The sequence below is a fragment of the Geotrypetes seraphini genome, chromosome 16 (genome assembly GCF_902459505.1).
Source record: "Geotrypetes seraphini chromosome 16, aGeoSer1.1, whole genome shotgun sequence".
NCBI classification, from domain to species: Eukaryota; Metazoa; Chordata; class Amphibia; order Gymnophiona; family Dermophiidae; genus Geotrypetes; species Geotrypetes seraphini.
The window spans coordinates 35,537,743-35,552,576 of record NC_047099.1 but is presented as its reverse complement, the minus strand read 5'-3'; the positions used below and the strand labels follow the sequence as shown (position 1 = coordinate 35,552,576).

The 14,834-nt window shown below is 43.9% G+C and overlaps 1 protein-coding gene across 1 annotated transcript in view; it reads right to left on the bottom strand.

The window, feature by feature from the left end:
- LOC117350292 (vigilin-like) overlaps window positions 1-14,834 on the bottom strand; it is a 70,444-nt gene that overhangs the window by 24,527 nt on the left and 31,083 nt on the right. The window contains exons 11-13 of the mRNA XM_033924527.1: window positions 12,631-12,709; window positions 11,882-12,021; window positions 435-539 (exon numbers count right to left, since the gene is read on the bottom strand). Coding sequence (XP_033780418.1) covers window positions 435-539; window positions 11,882-12,021; window positions 12,631-12,709 — 324 coding nt within the window. The remainder of the gene's footprint in view (window positions 1-434; window positions 540-11,881; window positions 12,022-12,630; window positions 12,710-14,834) is intronic.

Genomic DNA, 14,834 nt, shown 5'->3' with positions numbered 1-14,834 from the left:
GCCCGGGGTGCAAGACATTGAACCTCCACTTTCTAGAGATAGTCTTGTAGTGTGCTAAAGTTGCACTTTTCCTCTTGGGGTCTGTGCAACTCCTCTGAAGCTTACAGTTTATCATTTCTCGGCCTCAGATAATTTTTTGTACTGATGTTTAATCAGTTCTTTCTCCATCTGCAACATCCAGAAAAGATCATTCAACGACATCCTGTCTTGCCAAAACAATACAGGCTAGGCTCCCCCAAGCAATACAGCAATATAGGTTTGAAAGATCTGTTCAAGAAACTAATGTGAAAGTATTTGGGAGGGAAATCTCAAAAGAATACAGAGCACGAAGCTGAGCTTTTCTCTACAGAGATGAAAATACTGTGCCTGTATTTGTCACAGTATTTCCACTTGCTATTGCCCTGGCAAATGGAATCTATGGCTAACAGTCTCACCTCAGGGAATTTGTCACGAATTTCTTTGATTTTCTCTCCTTTCTGTCCAATAATGGTTCGGTGGAAACGCTGCTCAATTATCAAATCCTTTGTACGTTCGTTTTCCTAAAGAGAGACCCTTTAAAAATGAATAGGGAGAAAGCGAAAGGAGACAGGTCGGAGGGAAAGAAGGACAGGCATACAGGGCCTAGCAGAGAGGGAAGGACCTGCTAATTCTTTCCTTTAGTCCTAAGAGATCAGTCAAGAACCTGTGGGATGCACCTGTTGACCAGCACATGGAGACCGAGAAAGAATTGTGTGTGCTTAACCCAATAAGAGCATCAAGCAACCTTAGATGATCAATATTTCAAATAAAACAATGGAAAGGTGTACTAATAATCATCATAACATTGGGTCGTTTTTTGTACTGGCAAACTTCAAAAAGTTATACTGTTAGAGCAAACTAAACATTGAACTTGAGAGTAAAAATAATAATATTAAAGTATACTAAAGTCCTTTGTGCTTCACCCACTAAAGGCATTGTAGTCAATATTACTGACTCTAGTGCAGTCTTTCTCAACATGCTATGGGTACGCGAGCAGCTTGTAGGGGATACGTGGTGCTGGCACTGTATGTTTCCCAACTTCCTTCTTTTGTCATGTCTATGCAGCGCCGGCACTGTATATCTCCCTTCCTCTTGCCGTCGCATATCTCCCACTTCCTTGTCTTCTCTCCCCAGCCTCCCTCCCTCCCCGAACAGCAGTAGCAGCAGCTCACTGTGTGACCTTTGCTAGGCCAGCCCGCCTCCAACGAAAGAGGAAGTTGCATCATCAGAGGCAGGCCAGCCTAGCAAAGACCCTGAGGCTGCCTGAACATGTTGTGAGTGGGGTTGGGAAGAGATGGACTGAGGGGTGGGAAGAAGGGATGTCACACGAGGGAAGAGGCGAGGAGAAAGAGAGAAAGTGTGGAGGCAGAAAGTGTTGGACTCTTGGAGAAAGGGAGATATGGATGGGGAGGGCAGAAAGAAGGGAAGGAGAAATGTCACACTCAGGGGAAGGGGGAGAGGGCAGAGAGTAAAAAGTTGGACTCATGGAGGGAGAGGGAATGAAAACTGGAGGAGAGGAAGCGTGCAGGAGGCAGAGAGAAAAAGAAATATTGGACTGGTGGAAAGGAGGGAGAAATGTTGGATGTGGCAGTAGAGGGAGTGGGAGAGATGCAACAGGATCTTTCTCTCTCTTCTTTGCAGTGAGATTGGGAATGAGAGAAGGACAGTGAGAGAGAGAGGGAGACATGTTGCCAAAGGGGGTGGAGGAGAGAGGAAGAAAAGTTGGACTCATGGAGGAAGAGAGATATTGGTTGGGGAAGGAAATGAGGTCCGGAGGAGAGGAAGCATGCAGGAGGCAGAAAGAAAGAAATATCGGCTGCACAGTCAGAACGAAGTGCAACCAGAGACTCATGAAATCACCAGACAACAAAAGTAGTAAAAATGATTTTATTTTCAGTTTAGTGATCAAAATGTGTCCGTTTTGAGAATTTATATCTGCTGTATATTATGCACTATATATTGTTAATGAAGTGACATTGCATATTTTAAAGTCATCTGCCTTGACCTCTTTGAGAAAAAAATCTCGAATATAAATGATAATTAAGATTTTCTCTGCTTTGTGTTTTTTGTGTTTTAAAATTCTTTATTCATTTTCAATCTTACATCAAGTGCACAAACAATAAAACAATACAATTAAACACATCACTTGACAATCTTTCTAATTTATCTTACAATACATAAAATTACCACCCTCCCCTCCCATCATTCCTCTATTATTTCCCCAATATGAATAATGTAAAATATACCTCCCCCTCCCCCCAAACATTAGACGGTGTATATTACAATAGAAAATGGTGTTTACTCATTACAATAAGAAGTTAATGGCTCCCAAATTTTATTAAATTTCTTATAGCTTCCTTGTTGTATAGCTATTGCTCTGTCCATTTCTGGTAGAACTCATTCTGCTTTGTGTTTTTTAAATTTTGTGGTTACTATTATGTATTAATAAGATTATATTGTATGTATATGAAAAAATGGATAGAAGAAATTGCATTACAATTAGTACTATTATTATGGGGGTGGGTTCAGGGGCTGAGCTTGGGCGGGTCTGGGGCGGAGCTTAGGTAGGGACACTCGGTTGATATTTGTTAGACTTAGGGAGATACTTGGCTTGAAGAAGCTGAGAAACTCTACTCTAGTGGATGGTAATGGGTAGATTATGCACAGAAACATGATAGTAGATAAAGGCCAAATGGCCCAATCCCAGTAATCATTATCTCTTCCTCTCTCTAAGAGATCCCACATGCCTTCTTAAATTCAGACAGTCTCTGTCTCCACCACCTCTTCCAGGAGACTGTTCCACGCATCTACCACCCTTTCTGTAAAAAATATTTCCTCAGAGGAGAAGCTTCCACCCGCAGACGCATGCATCTTCAGGCAGGCTCCGGTGGCTTGAACAAATGACACTGTAAAGTAAAATGCACCACGAAGGTAAGGGGGAGGGAGGGAGACAGATGCTGCCGGTAGGTAGGAAGGAGGGAGGGGGCTGCGCGCGTTCCCTCTCTTGTGGAGACAAGGCCATTCACCGCTCCATGGGGGTGGATGGCTTTGTCCCTGTACCCACAGTGAGCACTTTATTTCCCTCCACCGTTTCTGCGGGTTACCCACGGCTACCGGCGGCTAGCTGCAGGTAACAGCCACAACATTCTCTACTTTGTAGTGCGAGGCTTAGACTTTGTTCTGTTTAAAGAATTCCAATACAGGTCACGTTGTGCCAATTTTTGCTTAGCTGCCTCTATAGAATCACCAAAAAGTTCTTCCCCTAAACATGGAATATTGGCTAATCTATTTTTGAGACTGATATCCATATCAGAGACTCTTAGCCAAGCTAGGCGTCTCATAGCCACTGACAAAGCAGATGCTCTAGATGACAACTCAAAAGCATCATAGGTTGACCTTGCTATATATTTTCTGGTCTATGAAAGAGCTTGAATATTTTGCTGATATTCTATAAGATGCTTTTTTTTTCCAATTCTTTATTCATTTTTTCATCATATATCAAGTACACAATACTACATCAATTGAACTTCTACACATCACTTGAATTTCTTTCTATTATCATCTTAAATACATAAATTTATTCCCTCCACCACCCACCCTTCCCAGATATTGTAATCAAAAATATCATATAAATATTACATTCATAAATATTGATTAAACCTTTAATATAACTATATACCACCCCACTTCCCCTAATTATAAATGTACTTTCAGTATAAAAAGGTGTCTAATCATTACAATAAGTTATCAATGATCCCCAAATCTTTTTAAAATTATTATAATTCCCTTTTTGTATGGCAATTGTTCTTTCCATTTTGTATATATGACACAACGTATTTCACTAGTATAATTTTTCCAGTTCTTGGTGATAGGTTGAATGGCGACTCCTGTCATTATCAATAAAAGTTTGTTTTTGCTTGAGGAAATTTGACTTTTTATTCTCATTGATGTCCCGAATAGAACTACATGGTTCTCTAATAAACAGTTAATTTGAGATCAAATTGATTTCCAAAATACTATGATGCAGGGACAATAGAATATTAAGTGATCCAGAGTCCCTGCTTCCAGATTACAGTGCCAGCATCTATTAGACACAGAGCTATCCAACTTTTGTAATCTAACTAGGGTCCAGAATGCTCTATGTAACAAAAAGAACCAAGTTTGTCTCATAGATGCAGACACTGTACATCTCATTCTCCAAGACCAAATTCGTGGCCATTGAGACACAGAAATTTGATGCTTAATCTCAATGCTCCAAATGTCTTCAAGACCTGTCTTTGGTTTTTTATTCATAAATCCAGATATCAATTTATACCACTGTGCGGCCTGGTGTCCCAAGAAATCCGCCTGAAAGCATAAGAACTCCAGACTATACTGATTACCGTATTTTCACGCATATAACGCGCGCGTTATACGCGTTTTTACCTACCGCGCATACCCCTCGCGCGTTATATGCGTGAGCGCGGTATACGAAAGTTTTCAAACATAGTTCCCACCCCGCCCGACGCCCGATTCACCCCCCCAGCAGGACCACTCGCACCCCCACCCCGAACGACCACTCACACGCGCTCCCACCCGCACCCGCATCCACGATCGGAGCAAGAGGGAGCCCAAGCCCTCTTGCCCGGCCGACTCCCCGACGTCCGATACATCCCCCCCCCCCCCGGCAGGACCACTCGCACCCCCACCCCGAAGGACCGCCGACTTCCCGACAATATCGGGCCAGAAGGGAGCCCAAACCCTCCTGGCCACGGCGACCCCCTAACCCCACCCCGCACTACATTACGGGCAGGAGGGATCCCAGGCCCTCCTGCCCTCGACGCAAACCCCCCTCCCCCCCAACGACCGTCCCCCCCCCAAGAACCTCCGACCGCCCCCCCAGCCGACCCGCGACCCCCCTGGCCGACCCCCACGACCCCCCCCCCCCCCTTCCCCGTACCTTGGGAAGTTGGCCGGACAGACGGGAGCCAAACCCGCCTGTCCGGCAGGCAGCCAACGAAGGAATGAGGCCGGATTGGCCCATCCGTCCTAAAGCTCCGCCTACTGGTGGGGCCTAAGGCGCGTGGGCCAATCAGAATAGGCCCTGGAGCCTTAGGTCCCACCTGGGGGCGCGGCCTGAGGCACATGGGCCCAACCCGACCATGTGCCTCAGGCCGCGCCCCCAGGTGGGACCTAAGGCTCCAGGGCCTATTCTGATTGGCCCACGCGCCTTAGGCCCCACCAGTAGGCGGAGCTTTAGGACGGATGGGCCAATCCGGCCTCATTCCTTCGTTGGCTGCCTGCCGGACAGGCGGGTTTGGCTCCCGTCTGTCCGGCCAACTTCCAAAGGTACGGGGAAGGGGGGTGGGGGGGTCGTGGGGGTCGCCAGGGGGGTCGCGGGTCGGCTGGGGGGGCGGTCGGAGGTTCTTGGGGGGGGACGGTCGTTGGGGGGGAGGGGGGTTTGCGTCGAGGGCAGGAGGGCCTGGGATCCCTCCTGCCCGTAATGTAGTGCGGGGTGGGGTTAGGGGGTCGCCGTGGCCAGGAGGGTTTGGGCTCCCTTCTGGCCCAACTACCAAAGGTGGGGGGTGGGGGGGTCGTGGGGGTCGCCAGGGGGGTCGCGGGTCGGCTGGGGGGGCGGTCGGAGGTTCTTGGGGGGGGGGCGGTCGTTGGGGGGGAGGGGGGTTTGCGTCGAGGGCAGGAGGGCCTGGGATCCCTCCTGCCCGTAATGTAGTGCGGGGTGGGGTTAGGGGGTCGCCGTGGCCAGGAGGGTTTGGGCTCCCTCCTGGCCCGATATTGTCGGGGAGTCGGCGGTCCTTCGGGGTGGGGGTGCGAATGGTCCTGCCGGGGGGGGGGGATGAATCGGACGTCGGGGGGGGGTGAACGGAGAGTCGGGACAGCGCACGGAGAGGCGGGGCAGTGCACGGAAGTCAGGGGGGTGAACGGAGAGTCGGGACAGCGCACGGAGAGGCGGGGCAGTGCACGGAAGTCAGGGGGGGTGAACGGAGAGTCGGGACAGCGCACGGAAAGTCGGGGCAGTGCACGGAAGTCAGGGGGGGGTGAACGGAGAGTCGGGACAGCGCACGGAGAGGCGGGGCAGTGCACGGAAGTCAGGGGGGGGTGAACGGAGAGTCGGGACAGCGCACGGAAAGTCGGGGCAGTGCACGGAAGTCAGGGGGGGTGAACGGAGAGTCGGGACAGCGCACGGAGAGGCGGGGCAGTGCACGGAAGTCAGGGGGGTGAACGGAGAGTCGGGCAGCATGCGCGGTATAATCGTGAGCGCGTTATACCAAAGTTTTTGTGCTTATCATCGTGATTTCTGCGCGCTATACACGTGTGCGCGTTTTATACGGGTGCGTGTTATTTGCGTGAAAATACGGTATTAAGATTTTTCCATTCAGGGAACCCTTCCTGAATAGCTTGCTTCAGCTGCAACCATTTAAAGCTTTGTGATTTGTTAAGACCATATTTATGTTGCAATTGTGAAAAATCAAGCCATTTACCATTTAAAATAACATCACCTAAAAAAAAGAACCCTTGAAAAAAAACTGGTATCATACTCATTTGATAACAAACCACAGGCAATATCATCATTTTTTTTTTTTTTTTTAAATTTTTATTTATAGATTTTCCATTCTTACATCATCTGAATCATAGTAAATATAATTAATTATTACATATCTAGTATACTATCATTAATAAATCATAGCTTTTAAAATATAATATGATAAAGATTATACATTAACATAAAAATATAATTCCCTCCCCCTTTTTATATAACATGTTTCCAATAATTAATCAAATCCCACCCCAGTCATATATAATTTTTATCAATGTGCTAAGAAATCTAATCATTAGAATAATTAGTCAATGGTTGCCAAATTTTATTGAAATTAAGAAGATTCCCTTGTTGTAACGCTAATATTTTTTCCATTTTATAAATATGACAGACAGAATTCCACCAGAACGTATAATTTAATTTGGTATAATCTTTCCAATTTTGAGTAATTTGTTGCATGGCGACTCCTGTCAATATTAATAATAGCTTGTTATTATTTGCTGAAATCGGACTCTTAGTTCTCATTGCAGTGCCAAATAATATGGTATCATATGAGAGTCCTACATAATTCTCTAGTAACTTATTAATTTGGGGCCAAATTGAATTCCAAAATGCGTTTACACAGGGACAGAAAAAAATTAAATGATCTAACGTCCCTATTTCCAATTTACAATGCCAGCATCTATTAGATCTAGTACTATCTATCTTTTGCAGGCGCGTTGGGGTCCAGAACACTCTATGTAATAAGAACAACCATGTTTGATTCATAGATGCTGACTTTGTAGATCTTAATCTCCAGGACCAAAATCGTGGCCATTGAGATTCAGAAATTGTCTGACCAATCTCAATACTCCAAATATCCCTAAGACCTGTTTTCTTTTTTTTATTTAAAAATCCGTATATCAATTTGTACCATTTTGCGGCTTGGTGACCCAAAAAATCCGCCTGGAAACATAGAACCTGTAGACTATATTGATTATTAAGATTTTTCCATTCAGGGAACCCTACCTGAATGGCCTGCTTCAATTGCATCCATTTAAAATATTGTGTTTTATTTAATCCAAATTTATTTTGCAATTGTGAAAAACTAAGCAGTGAACCTTCTGAAATGACATCATTCAATGTTTGTATTCCTGCATTTATCCATTGTTTCCAGACGATTTTAAATCCGCCAATTCTGATCCTGGAGTTTACCCATATTGATTGATTTAGAGATTTAGCTATAGGTTCTGGTGACAGATTACTGATGTATCTCAATGTTTTCCAAGTATCAAATAAAATTCTGTGGTCTTTGTATCTTTTAGGCATTGTTATAGTTATTAACTGTTCTGGATATAAAGGGAACAGGAGCCGCCATTCTAAATACAGCCAATCTGGTACATTTTCTAAAAGATCTGGGAGGATCCAATACATACCCTGTCTTAAAATATAGGCTTGATGATACCTATAAAAATTTGGAAAATTTACCCCCCCTTCCATAATTGGTCTTTGTAATGATACTAAAGCGATTCTTGGTCTTTTCCCACACCAAACAAATTTTGTAAGAATATTGTTAAGTTTTTTATAAAATGACCCCTGAAAAAATATTGGAATCATACTCATTTGGTAACAAACCACAGGCAATACCATCATTTTAATTGTTTGAATTCTTCCCCACCAAGAAAGATGTAACGGATTCCATTGCTCACACATTTCTGTTATTTTTTTTAATAAAAGTTTTTCATTCTCTTTCATTGTGTCTTCCAGTGTATTTTTTATCCTAATACCTAAATACTTTAATCCATCTTCCTTCCATACAAATGAGAATGAATCAAATAATCCTTTAGTACAATGCACATTAAGTGGAAGAATTTCTGACTTACTCCAATTTATTTTATACCCTGAAAATTTTCCAAATGTATCTATCAACTCTAGTAAGCATGGAATGGTAGTTTCTGGATTTCTCAAATAAAGCAGTATATCATTTGCATACGCTGAAACTTTGTATTCCCAATCTATACGGGGAATACCCTGTATCCCCTTTGCTTGTTGAATGGCTAATAACAAAGGTTCTAATACAATATCAAAAAGCAAAGGAGATAATGGACAGCCTTGTCTAACCCCCCTCCGCAAATTAAAACGCTCTGATAAATTATTATTAATATACAATCTTGCAGCATTTGTATAAATCCCGAACCTATACCAAACCAATCTAATGCTTGATACATAAAGTCCACTCAACCCGATCAAAGGCTTTCTCCGCATCCAAAGAGACAGAGAAAGCTGGATCTTTCATGGCTTTTGTTAAATTTAACATATAAAAAGCCAATCTGGTATTATTAGAGGAATGTCTCAGCAACAAATCTCGTTAGCTATTACAATAATCTTAGCTATACATTCTGGTGGAATTCGTTGTGCCACATTTACAAAATGGAAAGAACAATTGCTATACAGAAAGGGAATTATAATAATTTTAAAAACATTTGGGGGCCATTGACAAATTATTGTAATGATTAGACATCATTTTCCACTGACAGTATATTTATACTTAGGGGGAGGGGGGATGGTATAAAGTTATATTAAAGGTTTAATCAATAGATAAGAATACAATATTTATATGATATCTTTGATTGAAATATTTGTGGGAAGGGTGGGTGGGGAGGGAATAAATTTATGTATTTACGATGACAATAGAAAGAAATTCAAGTGATGTGTAAAAGTTTTAAATGATGTAATATTGTGTACTTGATGTAAGAAGAAAAAAATGAATAAAGAATTTGAAAAAAAACCCCAAAAACAAACATCACCTATAGTCCGTATACCTGCAAAAATCCAATGCTTCCTTACGATTTTGAATCCGCCAATTTGAATCTTGGAGTTTAGCCCTAAAGATTGACTTGTTGATTTGTGTATTGGGTTAGGAGTTAAATTACTGACATAACGTAACGTTTTCCATGTATCTATCAATATTCTGTTCTCTTTATATTTTCTAGGCATCTTGACACTGAGACCATGAGATAAATTTATAGGAAACATGAGTTGCCATTCCAAATACAACCAATCTGGGGTATTTTCCATGAGCTCTGGGAGGAACTATAAGATGCTTTGACAGAATATATTGCTCAAAGTCAGGCAATTTCGTCACCAGTTACTTTAAATACAAAGACATATATTACTAACAACTGGAAAAATTATAGTAATCTCAATTATACGTTTTGGTGGAATTCCCTGTGTCATATTTACAAGATGGAAAGAGCAATTGCAATACAGAAAGAAAGTTATAAAATTTTTTTAAAGATATGGAGACCGATGGTTGATTTTTGTAGTGAATAGGCATCATTTTTCGTTTTAATGATTGTATAGAAAGATGGGAGGGGGGAGGGTTTTTTATTAATTTACATATTAAGAATATAATGTATGATGTTCAAGTGTTATACGATAGTATTTCATGTTGTTCTTTTTGTGCACTTGATGTAAGTTTGAAAAAGAATAAAGAAATTAAAAAAAAAAAAAAATACAAAGACATATAAACACTGCAATAAAGGATCCTGCATGCCAGCATAAAATTTTGATAAAGGGGATGTCCAAAATGATCCACAGTACAGCCTTCATGCCCTGGTGGTGCTGAGGCAGGCACTCATACTGAAATATTTTTTTAAGGCTACCGTGATAAAGGTGTTTTCCAATTTTTAAAGTGTCTCTTTAAAAATGTCATGTAACAGTAACTTGAGGAGCTATTTGGGAGGCTCAGTACAGGCCAAGGTGTCCAAGTATTCAGCACTTGGACCAATGTCAGCTTCCAGCAAGATAGGTAGAGCTGTGCCCATCCGTCTAATATATCTGGTAAAGGAAAGTCCTTCTAAAGAAAATCTTCTGGGAGGCGTTTTCAGTGTCAGATAAAATTAGTGCACACTTTAGTCAGTTCATGAATCAGAGAAAAATCCTGGAGATATGTGTCAAGGAGAATGATGTCTCTGGGAAAATTTACGACATCTTCAGTACCGATCCGATGAAACCAATGACAAGGATTGATGAGTATCCCTTTTTCGTTTCGAAGCATGAGATCGATGCGATCAGGACTGATGATGCCTTGGTGTCGATGCTTCAAGGTAGTGAAGGTAGTGGATCAATGTCTTGATGGAAGATGTCGATGAAATGAGGTAGAACCTCGATGCAAAGATCAATGCCTGGAGGTAGATTGTTGTCTAGATGGGGAATGATGATTCCTCTCAGAAGATCCATGAGAAGTAGCCCAATGCTCGGATGAAGAGCTGACATCGGTACCTTGAGGCAACCTGCAAAGCTGAAGAATGATGGCATCGTTGTTCAGAATGCATCAAGGGACTCGATGCTTTATTTAGAGACCTGCAACGCTTGCTGAGAATGTATCAGTACCAATGGCTCAACAGTCAGTACCTTCGGTACAGCAAGTTGTCTCGATGAGGGTGACCTTGATGAGGATGTACACTGTGAAGGAGAGACAACCCGCGAAGCTGGAGAATGTTGGCATCAGTGTTTGGTCTGCATCAAGAGACTCAATGCTGTCGAGACCTTTGACACTTGCTGGGCTTCTTAGCTGGCTTCTCCAATGCTATACGTTCTTCCGATGTCAATGTCGATTCAGGAGTTTTTGATGGTGACAACTCTGAAGATTTGGTGGTCTCGATGGCCGAGCTGAAGAGCTTCTCCTGTTGAATGCAATGGGCCTTGATGAAGCACTTTTGTAAGGTGGAACACTGAGCACAAGATTAAACTCAGGCCCAAACTTTTCAGGTAAAACAAGAAAAATGGCTAAAGGCCAGAAAATGAAACTAAGAGTGGGTCGAAGGCACACTAACAGACGAAGTCCAGAAACACACTTCTTCGCTCTGCAGAGAACGAAGAACTGTGGTACCGCAAGCCTACTTCGGGCAGGAAGGCACTAGGGCATGCGCGATGCAGGCAGTCGTAGTTTCTTAAAACTTAAAGTGACAGTTCACTTTGAATACTGTCTATACCGGCCTCCATGGATGATGCCACCCACATGTGAGAAGATCCTGCCTGCTTGTCCTAAGATAATTAATCTTTTCATAGTTTATCTGGCAATGTGATGGGAATACCTGGGAGCAGAGATTAATTTTTCTCTGAATTAGAAAGGACTTTCTCAAATCCTTTTTATTTTAGTTTTCTGAGAGAACTCAAGATCATCGCTATTGGCTGATCAACAGGCACTACCCACAGGTTCTGGACTGGTATGGCAAGGATGCTAAGAAATGCAGGTTTTAACTCAAAATAAATACTTTTATGAATTCAAATCTAGAAATATTCTTAAGGAAACAAAAGTAGAGACAAAAAAAGGAAGATATTCACCATCCTGGCTGCCATCTCCAACAGTTCCTTGCGGGCTAATTGCACCCCCTGAGGGTCCCCCTCAATGCGGATGAGGTTGCTTTTCTCATTGTCTGGAGGGATCCGGACCGACACCTTATATTGTTCCTTAATGCGGTTAACTGCAGGGTGGAGAGCACAGCAGTGAAGGCCCAGGAATGATGTACTGCTGCTACTAGGAACTGCTCAAGCTGTTTTAATCAATATAATCCTAGACTGCAGAGCAAAAGTAGATGTGCAGACAAGTCCTATTGCATAGCCTGTGTCAGCAATTGCCAATTTATAGAGTCCCACAGAGTACCTTTTACATTTCCCTGGAAATTGTCAATTGCAGGTTCTCAACTTTACACTCTAGCCCTGGTGCATTATTACCTCCTGCAACAATGATTCCTCAACTGTGGGTCATAACCCCAAATCACAAAATCCTCATCTGGAGTCATGACTACACCAACAAGGAAAACAAAAGGCATCCACAGTGGCATCAACCCATATACTGTAGGTCAATGAGGTACTATAATTCAGCCTACATGGGCATTTTTGGAAGGGGGGGGGGCTGCAGCAGAAATGTCAGCCAGAGTTACAAGTTAACATGCATGGAAGAAAAAGTTAAGACTGGGTTTACAAGACTGATTTTCAGCTGAGAAATGGGGTGCCAGGCTCAAGCAGTTTGGTAAGAACTGCCCTACACCTTTTTTCCTTCCCCCTTTCAAGACAGTGTCTGACAAACGTACTGTTTGCACCATTCTTGCCAATCAGGTGTCGGTGGAATCTCTGGTCAATCATCACTTCGGTGTAATCCATGCGGCCAAGCTGCGAGGAAGGCAGAACAAGGTAGCTGTCAATGAGTGGTAGAAGGAGAAATTAGGTTCTTACCTGCTAATTTTCTTTCTTTTAGTCCCTCCAGACCGGCACAGAGCTGATGGGTTATAACGCACCTCCATCAGCAGGTGGAGACTGAGACACTAACTTTTGGCTGTGCAGTCCCAAGTACAATCAGTCTGATGAATAGCCAAGCAGAACTAAGAAACTAATAACTGAACTATAAACAGCAACATCACTCCCAAAAGGAGAATAGCAACTAACAGAGAAATACTGTTGGATGTTGATTAGAATAAGAACCTATAAAAATGTCCCCACAGTTCACCAGCTACGCTAGACGAACCAAACGCTGCTATTCTTATAATTTCTATCAATTGTAGTTCCAATCCCTTCTTCCCTTCTGTTCCCGTTCGTCTGTGTCCTTAAATTGTTTTTTCCCTTGGTTTGTTTTAGATTCAATTATATTTTAATTGGTATATTGTTATGACATTTTTGTGCACCACCTAGAAGGTTTGAGTGGGCGGTATAATAAATTCTAAATAAACTTGAAACTTGAAGGGCGGCTCCTCGAGAGACTAGCTGCCCTAAGCCAAGCGAGCGAGACATTGAGCTCCCCAACCAAGGAGACTGGAATCCATGGCACTGTTCACTGAGGCTGATTTAGACACACTCCCTGCACCAGATTGGAAGAGCGGAGCCACCAGCAGAGGTTGCGACAAACCAACCCCCCAAAGAGGAACAGGAGAGTCCAGATTGTGCATCAGAGGCGACCACTACCTAAGAATAGCATACAGAAGGGGGCGCATGTGAGCCCGAGCCCACCTGACCACAGCCAGGGAGGCCACCATCGACCCCCCCCCCCAAGACTTGGAGAAAATCCTGTGCCCAAGGACAACAACAAGCCATCAGAAAGTGAATCTGAAACTGCAACTTGAACACTCAAGCCTCTGGAAGAAAGAGTCTTCCCCCCAAGCTGGTGTCGAAGCGAATCCCCAGATACGCCAGATGCCGATACAAAGACAACTGGCTTTTGGACAAGTTGACCACCCATCCCAGCGACTGCAGACTCCACAACCCGAGTAGTAACCCGGGAGCTTTCCTGAAAGGACTTTGCTCGAATCAATCAGTCGTCGAGATAGGGATGAACCAGAATGCACTCCTTGCGCAAGGCCACCACCACCACCACCAAAATCTTGGTGAAAGTCTGTGGAGCAGTAGCCAGACCAAAAGGAAGTGCACAAAACTGATAGTACTTTCCCAAAATCACTAAGTGAAAGAACCGCTGATGGAAGGTCTGAATCAGAATATGCAGGTAGGCCTCCGTCAGGTCAAGCGAAGTTAGAAATTCCCCCGGCTGGACAGCAAGAATGACGGATCTCAGGATCTCCATGTGAAAAGACTGAACCCGGAGCACCCTGTTGATACCTTTCAGATCTAAAATGGGCTGAAAAGACACTTCTCTCTTGGGCACCACAAAATAAATGGAATACCTGCCGGTGAGAAACTCCTGAGGAGGCACTGGAAACACTGCTTTGAGGTTGTGCAACCTCTGCATCGTCTGAGAAAAAACCCGCTTCTTCCAAGCCACTTGATAAGAGGAAGAGAGGAAACAATCCAGCAAAGGCCGGGTAAACTCCAGAGCATAGCCATCCCGAATCACTTCCAGGACCCACTGATCCATTGTGATCTCGGCCCACCCCTGGTAAAACTCCCACAAACGGGCTCCCACCAGCACCAGGGGAAGGGCCTGCAAGGAGTCATTGGGCCGGGTGGGCGGTGGAGAGGCCTCTGGTGGAGTCACGAATACCCTCCCCGGCGGGCACCCCGAAAGGACTGCATGCGCTAAAAGAGACGTCTCCTGGGAGAAAAAGAAGTCAACCCCTCCCCCGACCAGGGCAGTATTGACGAAAATCACACAAACGCCTCCCCCTGGGTGAAGCCATCCTGCAAAGTCAGGCGAGGACGGTCTTCAGGAAGACAGGGTTGCCTTAGAGTCTGTCAAGGCCTGAACCAACTTATCCAACTCCTACCCAACAGGAAAGTGCCTTGAAAAGGAAATTTACCGAGCTTAGCCTTGGACGTCGCATCTGCTGACCAACCCCAACGAGAAGCCACT